Source organism: Notamacropus eugenii, chromosome 7 (assembly GCF_028372415.1).
Source record: "Notamacropus eugenii isolate mMacEug1 chromosome 7, mMacEug1.pri_v2, whole genome shotgun sequence".
Classification (NCBI taxonomy): domain Eukaryota; kingdom Metazoa; phylum Chordata; class Mammalia; order Diprotodontia; family Macropodidae; genus Notamacropus; species Notamacropus eugenii.
The window spans coordinates 2,382,937-2,408,725 of NC_092878.1; the positions used below are offsets into that span (position 1 = coordinate 2,382,937).

Genomic DNA, 25,789 nt, shown 5'->3' on the forward strand with positions numbered 1-25,789 from the left:
AACCCGTCTGTATTTTCTGATGGCGGTGACTTATCATTACTGTCCTCATCATTAGCAATAATAACAATAGAAAAATCATTCTCATTTTTTAATGGAATTTAGATAAAAATGGACACAAGAAAAGTTATTGTTCTGCTCGTGTTTTCATTTTTAATGCTTAGTGGACTATTGCACAGTTGAATAAAAATTGTGGCTAAAGAATTAGAATATAAATTCCTCTTTTCAGGAGTCATTGAACGCATCCTTAGTACAATACCAGCAGCACACAGGAAGGCAGGGATGATATGTATACCTCGTTCAATTCCTATATAACTTTTGATTTTTTTTCTCTGAAGTCTGTATTTTTAAAGTTGTTATTCCATGCAGCTTATAAATTGAAAGTATTGGGCATGACATTCTCTGTTAAAAACATTGTTCTTAAATTTGTGTGGATCAATGTTGGTAGTTTTTACCATTTCTTTGTGTGATCTTCATTGATATGGGCTCATGAAAGATAACTTCTATTATTTTTGGTGGAAAAATTGCCTTTGGAATCCCCTCCATTTCCACAAACAAATCTGAATGACTCAACCTTTTTGTTATGTGTTCTTTACCAATATGTTTTGACCAAGTTGATGATGCGTGTCTCTGTGGAAAGACTTTTTTTCCCTTGTTTGTCACAAACTTATAATATCAATCCTATTCATTCTTTTGGGTGAAAAGTATTAATTTTTCTATTGCCGCCTTGTGTTTTGTTAATATTGTGCAGATTTATTTTTACAATACTTTCCAAATCCATTATGGTCCATTTTATAGTTCTCAAAGTACATATTAAGACTGGTATAGCATAGGTGTTGATTGCTTTCTTATTACCTTTGATTTCAGAAGGCCAGTTAAGTCTCAGTATTTATCCACAGCCTTACCCTAACCCTAACCCTTGTTATTAATTTTTTTTTATTATGAACTTAACAGTCATCAATAAACATGAATGTGTTCATTGCCATTAAAATTTAGAATAGAGTTTTGAGGTGAGTGACATGCGGTAATACTAGGATGGGTTAAAATACTTTATTAATAAGAACCTATAACAATATAGGAGGGTATGAACAAAAATTCAGAGAGATAAAATCCTGTATAGACATCATAGCCCCCACTGTTTCAGGGGCAGTGTATATGGGATGTTAACCTAGACTGTCAGTGGAATACAAGCTCAGATTGAAGGCCCAGGTCAAACTAGGGCGGCAGTGAGGAACCTGAGGCCTTGAGGCTACATGTGGCATTCTAGGTCCTTGGGTAGCCTTTTGACTCAATCCAAGTTTTACAGAATAAATCCTTTTGTTAAGGGGATTTGTTCTATGAAGTTTGAATTCAGTCAAAGGGCCACACTTGAGGATCTAGCAGGCCACATGGGGTCTCAAGGCCGCAGGTTCCCCAGCCCTGAACTGGGGACTCAGTTTATATAGGGTTTTCAAACAAAGGGTCTGCTATGGCAGCCCTGTGCCTGGAAAGGCAATGGGATAAGGGAACAGGGATATATAGTAGCAAAGGGAGTTTTCTAGAGACATCAGGGAAACCTCTTCCTGATAAAAAAGGTAGAATTATAACTGTCTCTAAGTGTCTCTATAAGACTTTTGGGAGAGTTTCAGCAATCACATCTAACTAGAACTGGAAACATACCTGGGAGAGTTGGACTATAGACTCCTGGCTGTTCACTTGTATACAAAAGAACAGAAAAAGAGGATCGCTTGTGAAACCTCTGAATCTAACTTGTACAGCTTGGGGTATTGTTTTAATGGGTGTTTATTTCATTTAACATTGTAATGATCAAGCTGCCCTTTTTGTCTCTCTTTTGCCCTTTTGAATTTCCTTCCGAACTCTTCTTTGTATTTTTTACATAATTTCCTTCTTTCTTTCCTTTCTTCTTCCCTCTTAAACTATCTCATTGAAAAATATCAATTGTTCTTGACAACATTATGGTAGTGACATGTTTTTAAATCCCTTACTGCTGTGGTCTTTAGAAATAGAAAACAATTTTCAGTGTGTACATCAAATAAGCCAGCATTCTCAATTGACTTAAGCCTATTTTATACATTAGGATACATGTATAGACCATGAGTATGGTACTAAAACAAAGGCCCAAAGGTTTGGGGATAAGACAGTAAGACTGTTGTACTTTTAGGTAGCTTGCTGAATAGTTATCATATCAGTGTGGTTCTTGATACTTCTTAGACTTTTTTTTGGCTTTTTTTTTTTTTTTTTGCTTCTCAGCCCATATGTTGTTTTCCTAAAAATGCTTGTAGATTTTTAAAAACAATTCAAGCTGTGATTTAATACATAATTGGCCTGTATTGATGTTCTCATTGGTGTTATTTTTTTTAGATGATAGCTTACAAGCTTGTAAAGTTCTTTGTAGTAAATTCATGAAGAACTATGAAACATTTAATCCCATAATTGTATCTTAATCTGGTCCTGTCATTTTCCAGTTTTACAGAGAAGCTTGTAGCTTCACTTGAGTTTCATTATATTAGCTTATGCCCAAGCATTGTTTGATTTATCTTAGATTTTCATTGTGTTGGACTTCTTGAGACCTTATAGAACATCAGAATTTTTCTGCAGTAGCTGTGGTTGGGAGTTCTCTCTGATTTCTTTACTTCTCAATCCTTAATTGTAATGGTTTCTTTATTTTTTACGGGGTTTTGACTCTGTACCACCTTAACCTTGTGACTTGTGACTTTTGTTCACAGATTCTGATACACTTCATTTTCAGATTCCATTCTTTTTGTTGCTTTTTTTGTAGAAAAGTACTTTACATATATCATTCTCCTTTGATTTTCATAACTATTTGCTGTAGGTGGCTGCTTTTTAAAAATTTCAACTTAAATTTTATTATATAAACTTTAATTACCAAATTTATGTCAAGTGGAAAGAAAAAGAAAGTAACAACATATATCTGATATGATATGTCGCTGTGTAAGGATGTCTACATTTTTTTTCAACACTAGTAAGATAATTTAAATATAATATTTTACTTTTCCCAAAGCCCTTATTTAGTGAATATGACATAGAATATATACCATTATGCAACTTCAGTACTGAAAAGAAACTATCTGTAGTTAAAAAAAACTTTTCATAATTAATTGCACAAAGATTTTGATACTATATAAATCTTTCAGTTTTTCCCAACAGAAATCAATGAAGGTGGCAGTTTAAAATGTACTAGAGCAGCAGCTCTTATGCTTTTTGGTCTGAGGACCAAAGACTCTTAAAAAAAGACTCTTAAAAAATTATGGAATACCCCAAAGAGATATTTATTTGGTTTTTATCTATCAATATCTACCATATTAGAAATCAAAATGTCTTAGTATTATGAAAACAGATTTGTCTTTCAAACAGGTCTTGCAGACTTTGAGAACTGTGTGCTGGGGGAGAGGGAAAGGGGAATCACAGTTACATTAAAATAAGCCATGCTACTAACATACTTCACATTGCAGGAATGGAAAAACACTGCAAATCCAAATGGCTCACCTGCACAATGTATAATTAAAGAATCCCAATACACAAGTTACAACTTTCAGTTGTAAAACATGAGGCCTTTAGGCTAACTGGCCTGTGATATACCTTCTAGTTATAGCCCACACTATATTTTTATTGCTTTGGTGCATATTTAAGATACTGGGATGCCTGAGATTCTGCTCAATAATGAATTTCCTTAAGGCTAACGTTTAATAATTAGGTGCAAATAATAAATAACTTGGAAACATGTAATATTGGTCAGTTTTTTAAAGCACGTCTAAGAAAAGTTGTACAAAAATTGTAACTTGTAAAACAGAATAAATGTATTTAAACTCAGGCAATTTTTAATTTATATATCATGAGGAAGACCTGTGTAAGTGCTGGGTCCATTAGTCAATAAACATGACTGATGTGGGAAACAAGGGAAGGAATTCTGTTTCCACATGATAAAGCTCCTCCTAGCTTTGAGTGATAGCAGAATGCAAGTCAGAGGTGACTGGTTCTAATCAGAAAGCAAAACCAGGCTTCTGATCAGGTAAAAGGTCAGAAGTTTGTACTTAAGCTGTTTGAGGGGGGGGAACATATTGGGGAGGAAAACATGAAATGGGAGGTTCAGGAGGCTGCATCTAGCCAATGGAGAGCACAATGGGAAATTCGAATCAGGAGGATTATTAAAAAGGGCTTTTATAACTATCTAAAGGTATGCTTGTGCCAGGCCTTTTTTCACAAGGGGCTAGAGGCCAAGTCACCCATCAGACAATAGCGTGAAATAAAAATCTTTTTTTCCCCTAAATTTACTCCTGGCCAGGTGTAATTGGTAAGACAGTTATTTCTAATACTGAGTGCTTTGTTAAGCCCTGGGGTTTCTTTGTGTAAAGTAAAAAAAAGACAGTTCCTTCCCTCAAGGACCTCACAGGAAAGATCATATACAAGCAGTTTTGTACAAAGATGCCAAATACAGGATAAATTGGAGATACAGAGGGAAGGCAGTAGTATCAAGGAGGAATCAGGAAAGGCTTCCTGTAGAAGGTGGGGTTTTAGCTGGGATTTGAAGGAAGCCAGGATTCCACGATCAAGAAGGAGAGAACTCCTGACAGGAGGTATAGACAGTGAGAATACCCAGAGTGAAGAGGTAATAGTGCCTTGTAAGAGAAAGAAAGAACAGAGAGAAGGAGAATAAGCTTTTATATAGAGCCTGAGTGTTAGGTGCTCTTTTAAGTGTTTGGGTTTTTTTAAAACAAATATTTCCTTATTTGAGCCTCAAAAGAATACTCTCAGGTTTTTATTTTTTATCTTCATTTTACAGTTGAGAAAACTGAAGCAATTACAGGTCAGAGACTTGCCCAGGATCACGCAGCTGCTAAGTTTCTGAGGCCAAATTTGAACATGGGTCTTCCTGATTTCCCAGCTCAATGCTATATCCCCTGTGTTACCAGTTACCCTTCAGGGAGGCCAGCGTCACAAGATGGCAGAGGTATATAGCAGTGAATTAGGTGTAAGAAGACTAGGAAGGTGAAGGGAGAAGTGGAACAAGTTATGTAGAACATAAAGGCCAAACAATTGATCCTGTGACAGATACAAAAGCAGAAATGAAAAATTGGCCCACTCTTCCAAAAACTTTTATTTGTTTGTGAACATATAAATACAGGATCATTTGAGAATAACTACAGCCCCTAGTAGCTAAGGGAATCTAGCATTTGATCCCAGCTTTGAAGGAAGCTAATGATTCTACAAGGAGGCAGTAAAGGAAAGCATTTCATAAATGTAATATGATTGAAACATAGAATTAGTGAGTCAATTAAACATCAAACATTCATTAAACACCTACTAGTGCCAAGCACTGTGCTAATTTTTGAAGATAGAAGGCAAAAATAAACAACCCCTAGTCCCTGCCAGGATTATTACAAATTTATAGTCTGTTGAGGGACACAACATGGACACAAGCACAAGGGAGATACAAGATAATTTTGGTATGCAGAAGTACTGGTGCCTGGGGAGATTTAAAGTAAAGAGTTTATAATGTGAAATAAGTCTTGAAGGGTAGCCTGGAGCCAGGTTGTGGAGAGCTTCATTTGCTTTTAAATTTTAATTACTGTCTGTTGTTTCTAGGTTTCAGTAATTTCTCAGTATACCTCTTTTAAGGGATATAATGAGATAATGTGCTTCAGTGGATAGGAGCAGGTTTCAGAAGACAAAATGAAAATACGAACATCATTAGTAAAGACTGCCTCAAATCGCTGTTAATAATAGTGATACTAAAACATCTCTGAGATATTTCACTTCACATCTTGGAAACTGACCAAAGATTGGAATTGTCAGTTTTAGTGAAGTTACAGAAAGATGAGCACACTGTTGGAGGGAAAGTCTGTGAATTGGCCTGGCCAGTCTGGAAAACAGTGCTAAGAAAGTTCCTAAAATGTCCTTACTCATAGATCGAGAGTCATATCTACGGAAGTCAAAGATAGGTCCCAGAACACCAGCATTTCAATAGCAGCAGTCTTTCTAATAACAGCAGAGTGGAAACAAAATAGATAACCATTGATTGGGAAAGGGCCAGACGACTTATGATATCTGAATATAGTGGAGTATTATTATTTTATAAGAAGTAGAGCATGTAGAGAAGCCTGAAATTTATATAAATTGATAGTGAAGTAAATAGAACTAGGAAAACTGTGTACAGTGATTAAAACAGTGTAAATGGGAAGAAAAAAAATTCTAAACTGAATGCTTTGTAATTTTGACCAAGCTTGATCCCTGAGAAGAGGTGAGAATGTCCCTACCCTCCCTCTCTTTCTAAAGTTATCGAATGCAGCATTTACTGTTGGACTTGGTTGATACTTTTTGGTTTCACTCATTAAGTGGCACAGTGGATAGAGTGCTAGACTTGGAGCCAGGGAGACCTACATTCTAACCTTGCCTCAGATACTTAGTAGCTAGCTGAGTGATTCTCTGCATGTTACATAAGCTCTCTCAATCTCAGTTTCCCCATCTGTAAAATGATAACCTGTAGCACCAATCTCACAGGGTTGTTGTGAGGCTCAAATGAGTAAGTATATATATAAAGGGCTCTGTAAACCATAATACCTAAATGTTAGCTATCGTTATTTTGCCAAGCTGATTTTTTTTCTTCTTTGTTGTTTAAAGGGCTTTAAATGTCAAGCTGAAGAGTTTATATTGTTTTCTTAGAGACAATAGTGAGCCATTGAAGATTCTAGGAACGTTATTTTACCAGAGTGAACTGAAGAAGAGAGGTGCTGGAAGCTTGGAGATCAATAAAAGGACTATTAGAGAAGTCTGTTTGAAGGGTTATGTCTTGAACTAGCCTTGTGAGTTGAGAAGGAGTGCTACATGCAGAAAGATGTCATGGAGTTAGTATTAATAAGATTGGGTGATTGGAAATGTGAGTGATTTTGAGAGTTGAAGATTGCTGAGGATAGGAAGCAGAATGATTGAAAAGATGAAAGTGCTGTTTGTAGGGGGAGTGTGATGAATTCTATTTTGGATAAATTAGGAATGGAATTTACTAAAGAACTGACTCAATGAATTCCCTCCCTTAGCACATTTAAAGTACAGTTTGCATCATGGAATGTTAAAGTCTGGACAGAACTTGAGACACTGTTGTATGACTTCCTATATATATACAGTTAGCTATGGTGAGATGTATTTGGAGTTGCTGGACTTTTGCCCCTCAGTTCCTTCACCAGGAGTTTGATTCGTTATAACACCTTAAGTTTGTTTTGTAGCTACATAATTTCAAGTAAAGACAAGGTAGCTAATTAACACTGGATGTCTGACCCTGGGCAGGTCATAAAACCCAGGACAAAACCCTGTTTGCCTCAGTTTCCTCATCTGGAAAATGAACTGGAGAAGGAAATGACAAACCATTATCTCCATTATTTTAGCCAAGAAAATCCCAATGGGGTCACATAGAGTCAGACACAACTGAAAACTGACTGAACAAAATAGCAGCTTAGGGCCATACTGAGCCATTGACACCAAGATTTTCTGATGCATCCAGTCTGTCTGCCAGTCTTTAGTTCATAATTACCAACAGTATTACCTTCCACATTTTTAAATATACAGTATTTTATTTTTTCCCCATACACAGGTTAAAACAGTTTTTAAATTTTTTTCTTAAAGTTTGAGTTCCAAGTTCTATCTTCCCCTCCCCTTCCTTCCCCTCCCCTCTCATCTCTCTTCCCTGAAACAATACACAATCAGATATAGGATATACATGTACAATCATGTAAAACATTTCCATTTTAGTCATTTTATACAAGAAAACTCAAATTAAAAAAAGAAAGTGAAAAATAGCCTGCTTCAGTCTGCAATATCAGTTCCTTCTCTGGAGGCGAATGGTATGTTTCATCATTAGTCCTTTGGGGCTTGTCTTTCATCATTTTATTTCATTCATAGTTGATCATCACACAATGTTGCTGTTACTGCGTACAATGTTCTTCTGGTTCTGCTCACCTCGTTTTGTGTTAGTTCACGTTAGTCTAGAGTTTTTTATAAATCATCGTGCTTGTCATTTCTTCGAGCATAATAATATTCTATCACAATCATATACCGCAGCTTGTTTAGTCATTCTCCAGTTGATGGTCATCCCCTCAATTTCCAGTTGTTAGCCACCACAAAAAGAGCTGCTATAAATATTTATGTACAAGTAGGTCTTTCTCCTCCCTCCCTTTTTTTTTTTTTTGTATGTCTTTGGGATATAGACCTAGCAGTGGTATTGCTAGATCAAAGGGTATGCACAGTTTTTATAGCCCTTTAGGCATAGTTCCAAATTGCTCTACAGAATGGTTGGATCACAGCTCTACATTAGTGTCCCAGTTTTCACACATACTCTCCAATATTTATCAGTTTACTTTTTTGTCACATTAGCTAATTTGATAAGTGTGGGGTGTTACCTCAGAGTTATTTAAAATTTGTATTTCTCTAGTCATTTGTGATTTAGAGCACTTATTTTATATGACCATAGCTAGCTTTGATTTGTCTGAAAACTGCCTGTTCATATCCTTTGACATTTATCATTTGGGGAATCACTTGTATTTTTATAAATTTGACTCAGATCTCTGAATCTTTGAGAAACAAGGCCTTCATCACAAATACTTATTACAGAAATCTCCCCCTCTCCCCCCCAGTTTTCTGCATCCCTTTTAATTTTGGTTGCATTGGTTTTATTTGTACAAAAACTTTTAAATTTTGCATAATCATAGTTATTTATTTTATATTTTGTAATGCTCTCTATAATTTTCTTTGGTCCTAAATTTTTTCCCTCTCCATAAATTTGACAAATAAACTATTTCATGCTCTCCCAATTTGCTTATGGTATCATCCTTTATGTGTAAATCATGTACCCATTTTGACCTTATCTTGGTATACAGTGTGAGATTTTGTTCTCCACCTAGTTTTCTCCATACTGTTTTCTAGTTTTCCCAGTAGTTTTTATGAAATAATGAATTTTTCTTCCAAAAGCTTTGATCTTTGGGTTCATCATATACTAAATTACTATGGTTGTTTACTATAGTGTAATGTGTAACCAATGTTTTCCACTGATCGACCATTTATACCACTCTGTTTCTTAGCCAGTACCAAATTATTTTGATAATTACTGCTGCTATCTGATATGGCTAGACCACTTTCTTTCACATTTTTTTTTCATTGATTCCCTTGATATCCTTGACCTTTTGTTTTTCCAGATGTATTTTATTATTTTTTCTAGCTCTGTAAAATAACTTTTTTGATAGTTTGATTGATGTAGCACTGGATTAATAGAATAGGCAGAATTGTCATTTTTATCATATAGGCTCAACATACCTATGAGCCTCTCTTGTTTAGATCAGACTTTATTTGTATGAAGTGTTTTGTAACTGTGTTCATATAGCTCCTGGGTTTGTCTTGTCAGATAGACTCCCAAGTACTTTATGTTGTCTATAGTTATTTTAAGTGGAATTTATTTTTGTAGCTCTTGCCACTGAACTTTGTTGGTAACATATAGAAATGCTGATGATTTATATGGGTCTATTTTGTACCCTGCAACTTTGCTAAAGTTTTTAATTATTTCAAGTAGATTTTTAGTTGATTCTCTAGGATTATCTAAGTATACCATCATATCATCTGCAAAGAGTAACAGTTTTGTTTTCCTCATTGCCTGTTCTAATTCCTTTAATTTCTTTTTCTTCTTTTATTGCTATAGCTAACATTTCTAGTACAGTATTGAATAATAATAGAAGTGATAAAGGGCATCCGTGCTTCACCCCTGATTGTATTTATCTTATACATTTTAACAAAGAAAGTCAAAGACAAATTTGTCTTAAGGAGCTTATGAACCATCTTTGTTTTCTGAATTAGCAAGGTTTTTTTAAGTATTCTATAATTTATGCAAATGACTTACTGTATTTTTACAAAAAATCTTAATATATTTTAGGTACATATATTAACGGGGAGTGAATAACCATGTGTAAGTAAATGATGCTTCTTAATAATTTTGGCAATAAATGCTGTCACAAATAAAGATTATAATAGACAGTCCTTATTAAGTATTATTTGTATCTCTAGTGCCACCTTTATCAGCTTGGTCATAATGATTCCTTCAAGCATGATTCTGTATAGACAGCTATTGATTATTTGTGCTTCTGACATTCACGTGGCATTCTCTTCTGTGAAACAGTGCTCTTATTCTTTGAAAACTTGTCTTATTATTTTTTCAGCTTTAATCATTTATCATCACCTCACTTCTTCGCTCTCCCTGGCCTTTATCCTAGCTAGATTCTTAGTAACCAGTGTGTGTGTCTGGGCATTTCATAGTTAACTATGTTATTGTCTACATTGCATGTAATCTTTTTTGGCTCCCCAGATCCTTAATGCCGTTGGTCCTAATCACATGTTTACCGTTGGATTAGAGTGTTAAAAGGGAACCCTGTTAAGTAAGCAGAATAATATCGGAATTGCAAAATAGGTTAGAGTCAAAAGGATAAATTGAGATGAAGTAGAATACGAATGCGGTCTGCAGGCATTTATTAAGTGTGCTGTGCTAAAGTGCTGGGGATACAAAGAAAAACAAGAGACAGTTCTTGTCCTCCAAAAATCTCACAGTCTAATAGAGAGAAAAGCTAACCAAAAAAGAACCCCAAAACTGCTTACAAACAAGGTGTTATTATTCAGTCATTTGTCATGGTTGACTTTTTGTGATCCCATTTGGGGTTTTCTTGGCAAAGATACTGGAGTGGTTTGCCATTTCCTTTTTCAGCTCATGAAGAAATTGAGGAAAACAGGATTAAGTGATTTGTATCACACATCTAGTGTTTCAGGGTGTATTTGAACTCAGGTCTTACTGACTCCAGGCCCAGCGCTGTATCCATTGTACCACCTAGCTGCCCCACATTGGTATATTGCTTGTTAATTGATTAAAGAGCTGAGGTAGGATTGAGGCTCAGGTTCTCTGTCTCCAAACATACAACATATATTTAGGAAAAACTGGAAATAATCAATAGAGGGAGGGCATTAGTATTAAAGTGGATCAGGAAAAGCATCTTGTAGATGAGACTTTATCTGGTAAAGGAAGCCAGGGAAGCTTGGAAGTAGAGGAGGGAGAGAATTTCAGCCATGGGAGACAAATATCTCCTCAGTGGGGAGATGAAGGGTCTTGTTTGAGCAACGGCATAGAGACCAGAATCTCAGGGGACATGGATGAGAGTAAAGTGAAAAAAGACCCTAAAGGCAGGAAAGGTCCAGATTGTAGAGAGCTTTGAAAGCCTCACAGAAGGTTTTATATTTGATTCCAGGGGGTGCTCAGTAGCCACTGAAGTTTTCTGAAAGGGGGTGGTGGTGAAATGGACATGTAATTCTTGTCTGAGACCTCTCATAAATTCTTTATAGGGGGATATACCACCATTCTGGAAGCCTTTCTGTTAATACCTACAAAATGTGATATTCTGATTTACAACCATATACCTTCAATAGAATTGTATTGTTTTTAACCTAGAAGAGTTCTTGTTTTCACACCTAAGGTAGAGTCTTTTGAAACGTTGCAAGATTTTCCAAATGTAACTCACCATATTTTTCTCATTTTGTTCATTTCTGGACCCAGCTCATTTTCATATATAGTATACGACCCTCCAAACCATGTATGTATTGATGAAGCAGCTCAGTGGGACTGTATGCAACTGATTGTCATAATCTGGGCTATAGGCATTCTTTAACCTATTGCGTGTTCTTGTGTAGGCTGTAGTCTTGAGGGAACTGCATATCTCATTTAGGAAGTTCTGCAATGTTGATAAAACGTGTCATTGACCAGTAAGAATCTCAAGGAAGAGATTTTATCAACTGTATGGAATCCTTATTTCATTTACACTCTGCTGTTCTTCATGATTGGGAAATATTTTTGGCCAGCATTCATTTCCATTTGATTCCTTTGTTGATGTCAGTCCTCAGAAGATGATGGAACAAAATTATTTCTGTTGTCTTTTAAGGACTATTGTAGGTATAGCATGGGAGATGCTTTTTTAGAGGAGAATCTTTGATAATGGTTTTTCTTTAAAAAAAAAATACTTGGGTTTTTTTCCCAATTGCGTGTAAAAACAATTTTTTAACATTCATTTTTTTAAAAATTGACTTCCAAGTTCCTTTCTCTCCATCCCCTTTCCCCTCCATGAGGTGGTAAGCAATTTGACTTAGGTTATACATGTGCAATCATGCAAAACAGATTTCCATATTAGTCAAGCTGTAAAAGAAAACACAGACTAAAAATAAAAAAAAAAAACCATAAAGTGAAAAATAGTATGCTTCAATCTGCATTCAGACTCCATCAGTTCTTTCCCTGAAGGCAGATAGATAGCATTTTTCATCATGAATCCTTTGGGATTGTCTTAGATCGCTGTCATGTTCAGAATAACTCAGTCCTTCGTAGCTGATCACTGTACAGTATCGCTGTTACTGTGTACAATGTTCCCTTGGTTCTGCTCACATTCTGCCTCGGCTCATATACATCTTTTGAGGTTTTTCTGAAATCATCCTGCTTATCATTTCTTATAGCAGAATGTTAGTCCATTACAGACATACCATAACTTGTTCAGCCATTCTCCATTTGATGGGCATCTCCTCAATTTCCAGTTCTTTCCTGCCACAGAAAGAGCTGCTGTAAATATTTGTGTATAAATAGGTTCTTTTCCCTTTTTTTAATGTCTTTAGGATACAGACCTAGTAGTGACATTAGGTTCAAAGGGTATGCATAGTTTTATAGCCCTTTGGCCATATTTCCAAATGACTCTCCAGAATGGTTGGATCAGTTCACTCCACCAGCAGGCAGTGCATTAGTGTCCCAGTTTTCCCACATCCCCTCCAACATTTATCATTTTCTTTTCTGTCTTATTAGCCAATCTGATAGGTATGAAGTGATACCTCAGAGTTTTAATTTGTATTTCTCTAATTAATAGTGATTTAGAGCATTTTTTCATATGACCAAAGATGGCTTTGATTTCTTCATCTGAAACCTGCTTTATCTTTTGACCTCAAAATCCTTTAATATAAGGGCAGAATGGAGAGGGAGATAAGGCAAATGCAGAAGTCAAGATGGAGATTCCATGTGAGGGGGAGAATGAGATGTAGTGCATCCAGTCATGGAGGGAGGATAGACAGTGATTTAGGGGAATCAGATTTCTCATTATGCAAGAAAATGGAGAGACTATGAAAGAAAGTGATGCTAGTAGGAAGGGCAGTTTCTTAATAGCATAAGACTTCCAGAGGACAAAGTGATGTAAGACTTTGGCAGGTGAGAGGGCTAAGATGGGAGGAGTAGTGAGTGATAGCTGGGGAAGGAGATTTTTTCATCTAGTCCAGAGATTCTTAACTTTTCTTTTTTGTCATGGACCTTTCTGACAGTCTGGTGAAGTCTGTTGGCCCCATTCTTGGGATAATTATCTTAAGTACACAAAATATATAGAATTCCAAATGAAACCACTTATCAAAATACTTTTTAAAAAAATTTCAGATCCCCAAAATCTTTCTCTAGATCTCTTGAGGGTACCTGGACCCTATGTTAAGATCCCCTGATTTAAGCATTCTTCAAAGCTCTGTCACAAATATTTCAACAGGGCAAAGACTTCTATAAAAGATAAGGAATAGTTTTTCTTAATATACTTACAAATAGTCTTCTAATAGTTGTTCCATTTTTAGCCTGGCCTTTTAACAAACTATTTTTCTTTTTGAAATTTTAATACTTAAAAATCCAGTCTAATTGCTTAACCTTCTCTTAAGAATAATTTGTTCACTGTTATCTTGTACCACTGTTACTCACTATTTTAATGAGTCATTTAAATAAGTTATGTTTTTAGTTCCAGTATCTGATCTGGTCTGCTCTTACCTTGTCATGTGATATGCCGTGAGATTGAGCTGTGATAAATTCTCACTTGGCTGTTAACCCTGCCTGTTAGGTTACTGAGCAGTAGCTTAGGGGCAGGAATTCCAAACAAATCTCTTTATCTTCTCACTTCATGCCACCTACACCCAATGAATCTCATTAATTAATAAATGAACAACTATTTCAATAAGTGAAATTGCTAATCTGACCTCTTCATAATTTCTTTTCTTCACCTTTTTTGTTGCAAGTCATAGTTTTATTTTTTTAGTGCCACTGTTTATAAACTATGAAAAGGTGTTTTAGGATTTTGAAAAATTAAAATTTTTTCTCATTTTAAGTTGTCAAATAGGACTGTTATTTTTCCTGTTCATAGTTTAGCTTCTTCTTTTATACTGATCTTTGTTTCCCAACTTCATGTAACATCAGAAAGAATGCAAATGAAGCCACTGGAGAATATTAATGGCATAAATTATTAAGAATTTCAGTACTACTGGCATAAGAAGAATTTGAATCTGAAAACATGGTATGAACTTTTATTTAGTTGCAATTTGACTTTTATGTCTTTGAGAAGGATACATAATTTTCAATTTGTAGATGACATGATAAATAATGGAATTTCTGGGGAGGAGGGATGAGAAGAAGTAGTATTGAAGAAAAAGTTTTAAAAACCTGCCTCTTCTTTGGGCATCACCAGCCTTTCCAACTCCCAGGATCATAACTTTGGTATTATATTACTCCATTTATCAATCTGATTTTATCTCCATAAGATGTGTCACACTTGACCATCCCTACCTGCTCACCTGGCCACCACCCATTAGCTCCTTGAGAGATGGGACGTTTTGCCCTTTTTTGTGTCCCCTGCACTTAAATGCACAATGCCTGGCAATTAATAGGCACTTAATAAATGCTACTTGATTGAAGAACAGAGAAAGCCAATTTGGATGAATTTCAGAAGCAGGAAGGTGCAGTAATACATAATGAGAGTACGGTTAGACTTTAGCAGCTAAATAAATGGGAGTTTACATTTTATTCCAGGGACAATAGGGAAACCGCTGAAGTTCATTGAGTAGAGGTATGACAAGGTTTGGGTTTAAGGAAAATTATTTGGACAGTTGTGTGGAAGAAGGACTTAAGTAGGGAGAGACTTGAGGCAGGGAAACTGAGGCTACTGCAAAAATCTAAGCATGAGTTGATATGGGCTTAATCTAAGATGGCAATTGTGTGAGGAGAGAGAAGGGTTCTGATGCAAGTGGCACTACAGAGGTTGAAATGGATAGATTTGGCAGATAATTTCAGAGGAAAGTAAGGAGTCAAAGAAAACACTGAAGTTATGAACTTGAGACACCAGATAAATAGTGGCAGCTTATACATGAATTACAGAAGCTTGAAAGAGGGGTGATTTTGAAGGCAAGATAAAGAGTTCTGTTTTGAATATTGGCTGAATAATCTCATGGTGTAATAAATTTGGACTTTTCAAAGGTTATTGAGGAAAGTGTTTTGTAGATCCCAAAGTGCCTTTAAGAATGTCAGCTATTATCTTTTATTCTTTCTAGATAACTGCCTTGTTTTCTCTCTGCTTTTATCTTTATCTACCTCACCACCGACCTGTTAGACATTTTGAAGTGTATGTCTCCCCCTGTCCAAACTCATTAAATCTAAAATAGAACTCTCCTCACTCCTACACCCACACCTTTTTACAAACTTCTGATTCCCTAGAGGACACGACTAGCCAGCCTTACCATCTCCCAGATTTGCAACCTCAGAATCACCTTACTCCCTTTCCATAGATTTGTCTGTTCTGGCTCACAATATCTTTTGCATCTCTCTCCTCTCCTCTTACATGGCCACCACCTTACTTAAGGGAGGCCTTCTTCATCTTTGCTCTGGACTATGGACAATAGCTTCCTTAGTGATCTTCCTGCCTCAAGTCTCCTCACTCCAATCCATTCTCCAAACAGCTGCCAAAATGATATTGCTCAAGTTAAATACAAAGAACTCTGTCATTTTAAAACCCTTCTCTACCTCTTCATCTCTTTAACCTTTGCACACAATTTATTCCCATTCCCACATTGTGCATGAGAGCCAAATTGAGAAATACGTAGCACTTTGTCTGTAGTTGATATGCCTATCTGTATGCAAGCTGTTTTCTCATGCCTGAATGTACTTTCTCCTCACTGCTGCCTGTTAGGATACCTAATTTTCATCAAAACTCAGCTCAAGTCCTACTTTCTACAAAAATCATTGCTTTTCCCCCCAACCCCAGCTGCTGGTGCTTTGCCCCTAAAGAATTTAGCTTGTAATTATTTTGAGTGTTCACACATTTGTCATGCAGTTAGTAAGCATTTATTAAGCTCTGCTACGTGCCAGGCAAAGTGTGGAGTACTGGGAAATATAAGGAAAGGCAAAGCTAGTCAAGTTGCATCTGATTAACAGAGGAGACAATATGTAAACAGTTATATATAGACAAGTTACAGGGTAAATTGGAAATTATCCAGAGAGGGAAGAAATTAAAATGAAAGGGGATCAGGAAATGCTTCCTGTAAAAGGTGAGATTTTAGCTGGTACTTAAAGGAAGTTGGACAGCTAAGTAGTACAGTGGATTGAACTTGGAATCATGAAGACTCATCTTCTACAGTTCAAATCCGGCCTCAGACATCATTGTAGTATCTCCCCCCCTCAAAGTAAAGAAGTCACATGAAGAGTTGGACACAGCTGAGATGACTAAAAAACAGCAACACATAAAGGAAATCAGAGAAGCCAAGAGGTGTGAAGAGGAGGGAGAACTTTCTAGGTGTGGGGAGACAGTAAAAATCCCTGGAGTTTGGCAAATGGAGTGTGATATTTGAGGAATATCAAGTCACTGTCACTGTATCATAAGAGTATATAGAGGGATGGAAATACGAGGCACAAAAAGATTGAAAAGGTATATGAAGGAATTTGAATACCAGATAGGATTTTATATTTAATTCTGTGGGGCGATAGGGAGCCACTGGAGCATAGTAAGTAGGGAGGGAGAATGATATGGTCATCCCTACTCCTTATAGGAAGATCACTTTGAGAGCTGTGTAGAAGATGGACTGGAGTGGGGAGAAACTTATAGTAGGGACACTAACCAGCAGGCTGTTATAATGTCCAGGCATGAAATGATGAGGGGCCTGCATTAAAGTGCTGACAGTGTCAGAGGAGAGAGGAGAGCACATATGAAATCTTAAAAAGATAAAAATCAGCTGCCCTTGACAACAGATTGGAAATGAAGGGGGTGGTGGTGACACCTAGGTTATGAGCCTAGGTAACTAGGAGGATGGATGGTGGTAAGTACTCTCAGAGCAGGACTGAGATAATGAGTTCTGTTTTGAACATATTGAGTTTAATTAACATGTCAGGGGGCATCAAATTCCAGATATCTACAAGGCATTTGTAAGTGTGAGACTGGAGGATAGCAAAGAGGTTAGGGCTATGTAAGTTATTTGATAATTATCTGCATAGTTGTGAATATTTGAATCCATGGAATCTCACGAAAGAGATCCCTTAGTAAAATAGTGTAGAGTGAGAAGAGGGCTTAGGATAGAACCCTGTGAGAAATCCAAGTTAGTTGTATTAGTGATAGATGAAGATCCAGCAAAGGAGACTGAGAAGAAAGTAAACATTTCTTTGGTGAACGTAGATACTTTTCTCTCTTAATAATATTAAAGTTCCTTGAGGGCAGACTTTCATGTGTTACTTTGTATCCCATCATCTAATAGGTGCTTCATAAATACTTGTTGATTGGCTGATTTGATGTTTCGAAACTGAAAAATCTCAGTATTTTTATTCTGTCCTCATACAGTAGTATTCCCCTCCTTCCCCCCACCAATTCCTTTGATCATTTTAGTTTTCCTTTACTAAGCCTCCAGCTTTTTCTAAGCCTCTCAAATAATAAAGAGGAATTACTGATGTGTGAGTATTAAGATCTTTTCTTACTCTATGTTTCTTAGGTCTAAAAAGTAACTAGTATACTCTTTCTTTTTTGGGAAACTCAGACAACCCTTCTATTTTATTTTATTTTCCATTTTAATTTTTTGAGTCAAATTTTGTCTTTAGTAGACAATACAGAGTGAACTTTTGGTTCTATTTTTCTAGTTTAATTTTTTAAAAAATCTGATCATGTCTATTTCTCTCTTCTACAATATTTTAGCATATTTTCTTTTCATCCCTCCATCTAATGATATTCAGTGATTGTTCCCACTTCCTGACTAGAAGTAATGATTTTCAAGAAAATTACAAACACTGTAATACTTATTTATACATTTTCTCAAGATGTGAACAATCATACACAATCAGGATGCATTTAAAACTATTTGTCGTAGAAGAATTAGACAAATGCCATACTTTTCTCCAAAAGGTTTGTAAGTAAAAGATTGCAAAAAAGATTGCAAAAAAAATTTGTGGAAAGCAGTGAGGACAAAGTACATTGAAGTACATTTTAAGACAGCTTTCAGTGCATTTAAATAATAAGGAGCAAGGGTCAAGTAAGGGGACATAAAAGAAATTTGCTCACAAAAAGGAATTAACCAGTAAATTTATGTTTAATGTAGAAGACTCTTCTTAAACTCCTTAACTTTATAGTTCCTTACTTCATCTTGGATCTTCTTCCCATTATATGGGAAATATGCCATGATTTAAAATAATGAAAGAAAAATAAGAAAAAAAATCTGACATTCCTCTATTTGATCATAACTTTTGATCATTTCTTTTCTCCCTATGACCTAACAATTCTAAACCTGTTCTCTAACTTCATCTTAACTTATCACTTCACCTTTCAGCATTTTTTTTTTGACTTATCCCTGCCATAACTTCATTTTCTTCTCTTTCCAATCCTGACACCATTATTAACTCCATACTGTCCTTTATTCTGGAATATCTTGCCCCCTTGTTCTGTCATTTCTCATCCTTCTCCAAATCTCAGCCCTGTATTAACTCCCGTCAGTCTCCTTGTCTCCTTTCTACATGCTCCTAAACCAAACTTGAGAAAGTCATGCGATGGAACTTCTTGGTTGTATTGTGGTCTCACAACAGGAAGATAGTCATTTTTCTCTTCTGTGATTGATTGCCTGTTGTTACACTTCCATTAGAGGATATTCCAAAACTTCTCTTATCTCTTCAGTCCTTTTATATTCCCCTACATACAGGTGAGGACAACACCTCTTATTACTATTTTTAAAGAAAAGAGGTCTCTACTCTACCCCTCCCCTTTTTTTAATCTCAAAATTCCTGACCATCCACCCCTGCTCTTTCCTCCTCTACTCCAGCCTGTGGTGAAGTGACCCTTTTCCTTGCCAAAGCCGGCTCCTCTACTTGTTCCCATCTTTCCTATAGATTGCAATTGCAATCATTATCTACTGGTTCCTTCTATCTCCTGTAAAATATACCCTCTCCTCAAGCTAATGCCATATATTTCTCTTATCAACAAAAGTCCTAGCAAGGACAACCCTTTTGGAAGCATAATTTAGAGAGTATTGTTTATTGTAATTATTTCATGAAGCTTCTCTCTCTTTTTTTTTTTTTTTAGTCCCAGAAATCCTGGATAGAAAATACTTTGACCAAGAGGGAATGTGTTTATATTATACCAAGTTCAAAAGACCCTCACAGGTAAGCAAGCTATTGTTTCCTTCAATAAATTTCTAAAAATGTTCAAGCAAATTTCTGATGCTTTAGCTTATTTTGAACCACTATTTCTCCACATGATTAATTACTTTGAGTCAGCTTTCTGTTTTGGAGCATCTATTGAGAGAGAAATGTTAGGTGGCAAAACAATGGTTTCTTCCTATACTTAAACTCCATGAAGATAAAGCATTTTGCTGTAAAATGGTTATCTCCCTTAAGTCATTGAAAAGTGACTTTTCCCTGCCACCTCAAAATATGTTTATATGTCCTTATTTAGTTTGTTTGGCTTAGAATTAATCCCTCCCTTAATCTGTCCTCGCTCTAATCCTTCCTGCTCCTTTCTTCCCTTTTCCCTGCTTCTCAGTAGACTGTAATGTATTTCTGTATATGTGTATGTTTTTCCCTCCCTTGAAAACTTCAGATGATAATGAGGTTTAGATACCAGTCACTCTTCCCCACCTTCTCTTTACTTCACTTTCCTTCCACCTCCCCGCAGTATTCCCTTGTCTTTCTATTTTTTTTTCTTAAGATAGAAAAACAAAACCACTTTTAGGCTTTAAGTAATTAAACTCTCTCTTTTACTACCCTGAGGATGATAGGGTTCAGAGGGGACCTGGATATCATCTTCCCTTATTAGAATATAAGTAATTTATATTTGTTCAGTCCTTTATCATTGTTCATTCCTTTTTACCCTTCACTGCAGTCCTGTAGTTGAATGTCATCAACTTCTCTTTAGCTCTGGTCTTTCCATTAGAAGTGCTTGAAAGTCCTCTCTTTCATTAAAGGTCTTTTTTTTCCTTGTAGAATTATATTCAGTTTTGATGGGTAGGTTACTCTTTCTTTAAACCTATATGAATGATTCTGACTGTGGCACCTCAGCCTTTTTTGTACAATTTTTTTTTTTACATGGAATCTCTGGATTTTGACTACAATGTTCTTGGGACCATTTGTAACAGGAGGTAATTGGTAGATTCTTTCTGTTTCCACTCTGTTCCTGATTCTAAGAGATTTGCTCAGTTTTAAGATTTCTTGGAATATAATGTTTAGGACCTTTTTTGGCCATTGCTTTCAGGTAATACAATGTTTTAAATTTTTTCTCCTTAATCTGTTTCCCCAGTTTTTACTGTGAGAGATACCTCACCTTTTCTTCTCTTTTTTCAGTCTTTTGACTGTTTTAATATTTCTTGTTGCTTCATGGAGTCATTGGTTTCTGTTTGGTCCATTTGAATTTTCAGGGAGCTTGTTTGGGGGAGGTTTTGTACCTCTTGCGCCAAGCTGTTAATTCCCTTTCCAGTTCTTTGTTTCATAGCTCTCATTTCTTTAACAATTGTTCACCTAGCACTCTGATTTCATTTATGAAAACATCTTAAATTCTTGCTTCATTGATTTTGTTTCTTCACAATTCTAGAAATTATATTTGAATTTGTACCAAAGCTGGGTTGTTTTTTCCTCAGAAATATTTTGGAGTCATTCTCTTACTTCTGAATTTGTCTCTTGAGCATTCCTGTCACCATAATGATAAGATAATATCCCATAATGATGGAATTTTTTTATTGTTGTTTGCTTATTCTTCCAGCCTGTTTCCTGACCTTGAACTTGATGTTGCGGCTGGGGTCTTGAGTTCTAGAGGGAACGTATAGGTTGACCTATCTTAGTTCCTATTCCAGGATCTTACTGCTGCTGTTTTCTTATAAACTTGATCCTCCTTAGCCCTGGACCTAAGGCTGCTCCCTACATCAGATGCCAGATTTGCATGTGTGATCAGGGACTGTGAATGACAAAGATGTCAATGGGCACCTGTTCACACTCCCTGAAATATCCCAACTTGGGTCTGGTACCTTCTCTTCCTCTAGTACATAGTATCTGTCTAGGTACCTGAGTCCTACGTGCTTGGTATTCCTATCTAGAACACCCCACCCTCCACCCCCTGATGTCCACAGTCCTCTCTGAATTTTCTTGGATTTTCTCATCAGGATTCAGTCTGGCACGTTTTTTAGATTTGTTTAGAGGAATTTTGTGGAGTAGCTCACTGGACTACTTCCTCCTTCTCTGCAGTCTTGACTTTCTGGCCTTCATGAGAAGTTTTTCAGTCGCAGTTAGATATTTCACTAGTAAGAGATTAAAGAACAATTATTTTCCTTTTGTTGAGAAAGGATACACAGAAGAGGTAAAATATGAAAAGCGACTAAAGTGAGGAAAGTAACATGCATGGATTGAGGAGTGGGGGGTGAAGAGGGAGAAATTTAATAGTTTTCAAAAGAATGATGAAGACTGAAACAAAGAGTTGTTCTTTGTATAAAAGTCATGATGTTCTGTCTTTCAGCAGTTCTCTGAGACAGTGAAGTCAGACTCAGATAGAAAAGATTCCCTGTAGACTGCATATTGACTGAAGAAGAACAAATTAGCTCTATTGGTTGTACTTTTATTTGTTTTGTTAACTATTTCTCCATTACATTTTGTTTCTGGCCTCTCATTAGTTTGACACCTCTGCTCTAAGGTGTTGGAAGAAGAACATTTTATTTCTGTGAAAAGCAGATGATTCCTCAAAGCTCCTTGTATTTTTGACCTATTTCTTAGATAATAGGACCTCACTGGTCATACCCTGTAATATACATACAGATAATCCTCTTTAGAATGCACATCAACTTTTCCTATGTATATAAAGTCACATAACAACTCATATTCAGTGAATCCCCAGATTGTTGCTTTGGTTGATGTTGTCTAGGGCTTTACTGCAGCCTCTTCTTCTACCCCAGTTGGACTGATGATTTAACCTGCACAAGTGTTCTTCTTGTTGTGGGTAGTAGCTAGTAGACTCTTCTTTGAAATCCGACTATTTGATTGTATTAGCCTTAGTAATGAGCTTCTGGAAACAGAGCTGGTGTACATTTCACGTCAAGTTTGACAAAGCTGTTGGAACCAAACAGTTGTTAAAGAAACCTTAAGTTGTGCCAGTTTTTAAGTAAAATACATTATGATGCTATCTGTAGTTATAAAACACGATTACTAAAAAAAGGATTGTCAGGTTACTTTGAAAAGCAAGTTCCTTTAGTTGATCAAAAATAGAATAAGATGGGATGGTTTAACATAAAGAAAACTATTAACATAATTGATTACATCAGTAACAGAAATCAATAAATACAGGAAAAGCATTTGATGAACTAGAATGCTTCTTCCTATCTAAAAAAAGAAAACAGTTAAAAGCATAGGTATAAAAGGATTTTTCCTTAAGATGAAAAGAAGCATCTACCTGAAACCATCAGTAAGCATTATTTGTAATGGAGATGAGCTAGAAACCTTCCCAGTAAGAACAGGAGTGAAGCAAGGATGTCCATCATCACCAGTAGCATTCAGTGTTGTATTAGAAGTGCTGGCAATAAGAGAAGAAAAAGAAATTGAAAGCATCAGAGTGGCCAGTGAGGTAATCACATTATTCCTAACAGTAGACTGCATGAATGCCTGGGAATATACCTGCCAAGAGAAACCCAGGAACTACCTGAGCATAATTAGAAAGTGCTTTTGATACAGAAAAAGTCAGATTGAAATAATTGGGGAAATATTAATTTTTCATAGGTGAGCAAAGCCAATATAATAACAGTGACAATTCTCCCTAAACTAATCAACTTATTCAATGCTAGCCCAATAAATGAGCAAAAAATTATTTTATCGAGTGCAAAGAAATAATGACAATTTATTTGGAAGAACAAAAGAGCAAGAATATCAAAGGAATTAATGGGAAAAATGGAAAGGAAAGAGGTTTCGCAGCAGCACAACTGTGTTATGAGACAATAGGTATCAAAATGACCTGGTACCAGCTAAGAGATAGGGGGGTCAGTGGAGCAGAGTAGCCATACAGTACACAGTATCAAATGATTGTAGTAGCCTTGTATTTGACAGATGTAGATTTAAGCTTTTAGGATAAGAATTCACCATTTGGTAAAAATTATTGGGAAAACTAGAAAGCAGCCTGGCGGAAACTGGAGTATAGACCAATCTCTTACCCAGTTTACCAAGCTAAGGTCGTAATGGACACATGACCTAGATGTACAGGGAGAATAGCATGAGTAAATTAGAAGAACACAAAACATGTTACCTGTCCAACTCATGGATAGGAGAAAAATTTATGAATAAAGACACAGATAGTATTGTGAGATGTAAAATAGATAATTTTGTTTAAATTAAATTTAGAAGTTTTAATATAAGTAAAACCAATGTAATCTGAGTTACAAGGAAAGCAGAGAAAAAATTGAGGGAGGAATTTACAGGCAGTTTCTTGGATAAAGAAGAGAGAGAGACAGAGAGAGAGAACATTGTCAAATTTATAAGAATGAGTCATTCCTCAATTGACCCAAGTGGTCAAAGGAATATAAACAGGAAGTTTTTGGAAGAAGAACTCGAAGCTATATATAGCCATATGAAAAAATGCTCTGAATCTTTATTGATTAGAGAAGTACAAATCAGAACAATTTTTGAGATATCTCTCACACCTGTCACGTTGATTAAAATAATAGAAGAGGAAAATAACCAGTGTTGGAGGGGATATGAAAAAACTGGCACGTCAGTACACTGTGGAACTGAGCAATGTGGAATTATGTCCGAAGAGCTGTAAAACTGTGTATATCTTTTGACCCAGCAAAACCACTGTTAGTTTTGTTTCCCAAGGTGATCAGGGAAAAAGGAAAAAAGCTTATATATTTTAAAATATTTATAGTAGCTCTCTTTGTGATGGCAAAGAACTAGATATTGAGGGGATGCCCATCAATGAGGGAGGGGCTAAACAAATTTTGGTATGTGATTGCGATGGAGTATTACTGTGCTATAAGAAAGGATGAGCTGGTTGATTTTAGAAAAGGATGAAATAATGATGAGTAAGATGAGCAGAACCATGAGAACTTCGTATAAAGTTTGGCAATGTTGTTCTAAGACAGAGCTACACAACATAGGGCCCATGGGCTGCTTGTGGCCCACCAAAGGATTTTGGATGGCCTGCAAAAACTGTGCACGTGACCCGCAGCACCCAACCATCATCAGTCTGCCACCAGTCTAGCCTATCTCCAGCAAGAAGAATAGCCAATTTTAATTTTGGCCCCTACCTGCTGCAGAGTTGTGTAGGTCCGTTGTAAGAACAGCTGTGAATGAAAGGTTTTTTTGAGTATTGTAAATAAATCAACTATAAAGGACCTAGCCTCCAGAGAAAGAACGGATAAATAGAACTATGTGTCGTATGGTTACTCACATATGTGTGCATGCATGTGTGAGAGAATGTAATTTACCTAATGGGGGATGGGGAAGGAGGTAGTTCAGAGTTAAATGTAACCTCCCAAAAATTAAATTTCAAAAAAACTTTAGAAATAGAATAAGATTTATATTCAGCCTTGAATTAAGAGGTCAGTTGTGCAGATCAATTTACACCCTGTTATAAGTGTAACTAAATATGACCTTTCTCTTGACTTTATGTGTAGAGTTATACATAAATAATTTTAATTCTTGTTTAAAATGAAGTGTGCTAATTTGTTTTACAGATGCCTTCCAGGATGTCAGATTTGTCAGCAACTTGTCAGGTAATTTAGGCTTTATCCTAGATGAATATTATAATTTCATTATTTCAGAGGCATTTGAGCAGATGAGTACCCTGAAAAATGGAAATTCAGATACTTTTTAGAATTAAAACAATTTTAGCAAACTCGGAATTGACAAATTTTCATATAACTAAAAGCTTTATAAAAATGTTTTACGAAGTCTACTATTGTCCTTCAATTTCTTAAAAGTTGATATCCACCTTTTAAAAAATCTTTACTTGTATGAGATTAACACCATGTGGGTGTCACCATGGGTATATGACTTTTGAATCCGTTTTTGTATTTATTTTAACGTATCTGTGTAAGTCATTTAATTTCTCTATCACAGGTTCCCAAAATGGGTGATACCATCCCCTTGCGGGGCACTAGAATGATCCAGGGGGTGATAGGAGCTGAGGGTACAATTGGGGGGTAGTGGAAGAATAAGAAGGAAGAGAAGAGAGTTTTGAAAAACCATTCATACATGTTTCATCTGTTGTGTGACTGAGTCAAAGTTGTAATGATTACGTTATTTTCCATATAACACACAAAATACGTATTATCATCAGGTCATAACAGGCAAGTATTGGCAGGTGAGCGCAGGTGTGTCACGTTGTCAGGAAGTCCAGCCTGTGTGAGCAGGAATATGTGTATGTCATGATTTGTTTATGGTAGGAGCCTGTATGTCACATGGTGCAGTATTGCATCATCAAAATTCCAGTTCAGGAAAAAG

General features: G+C 36.1%; 1 protein-coding gene across 2 annotated transcripts in view; it reads left to right on the forward strand.

Moving 5' to 3' along the window:
* Positions 1 to 25,789, forward strand: part of TRPM7 (transient receptor potential cation channel subfamily M member 7) — a 139,304-nt gene that overhangs the window by 18,437 nt on the left and 95,078 nt on the right. For both annotated transcript variants that reach the window (XM_072624262.1, XM_072624263.1), the window contains exons 2-3: positions 19,404 to 19,483; positions 25,021 to 25,059. In XM_072624262.1, coding sequence (XP_072480363.1) covers positions 19,404 to 19,483; positions 25,021 to 25,059 — 119 coding nt within the window. The remainder of the gene's footprint in view (positions 1 to 19,403; positions 19,484 to 25,020; positions 25,060 to 25,789) is intronic.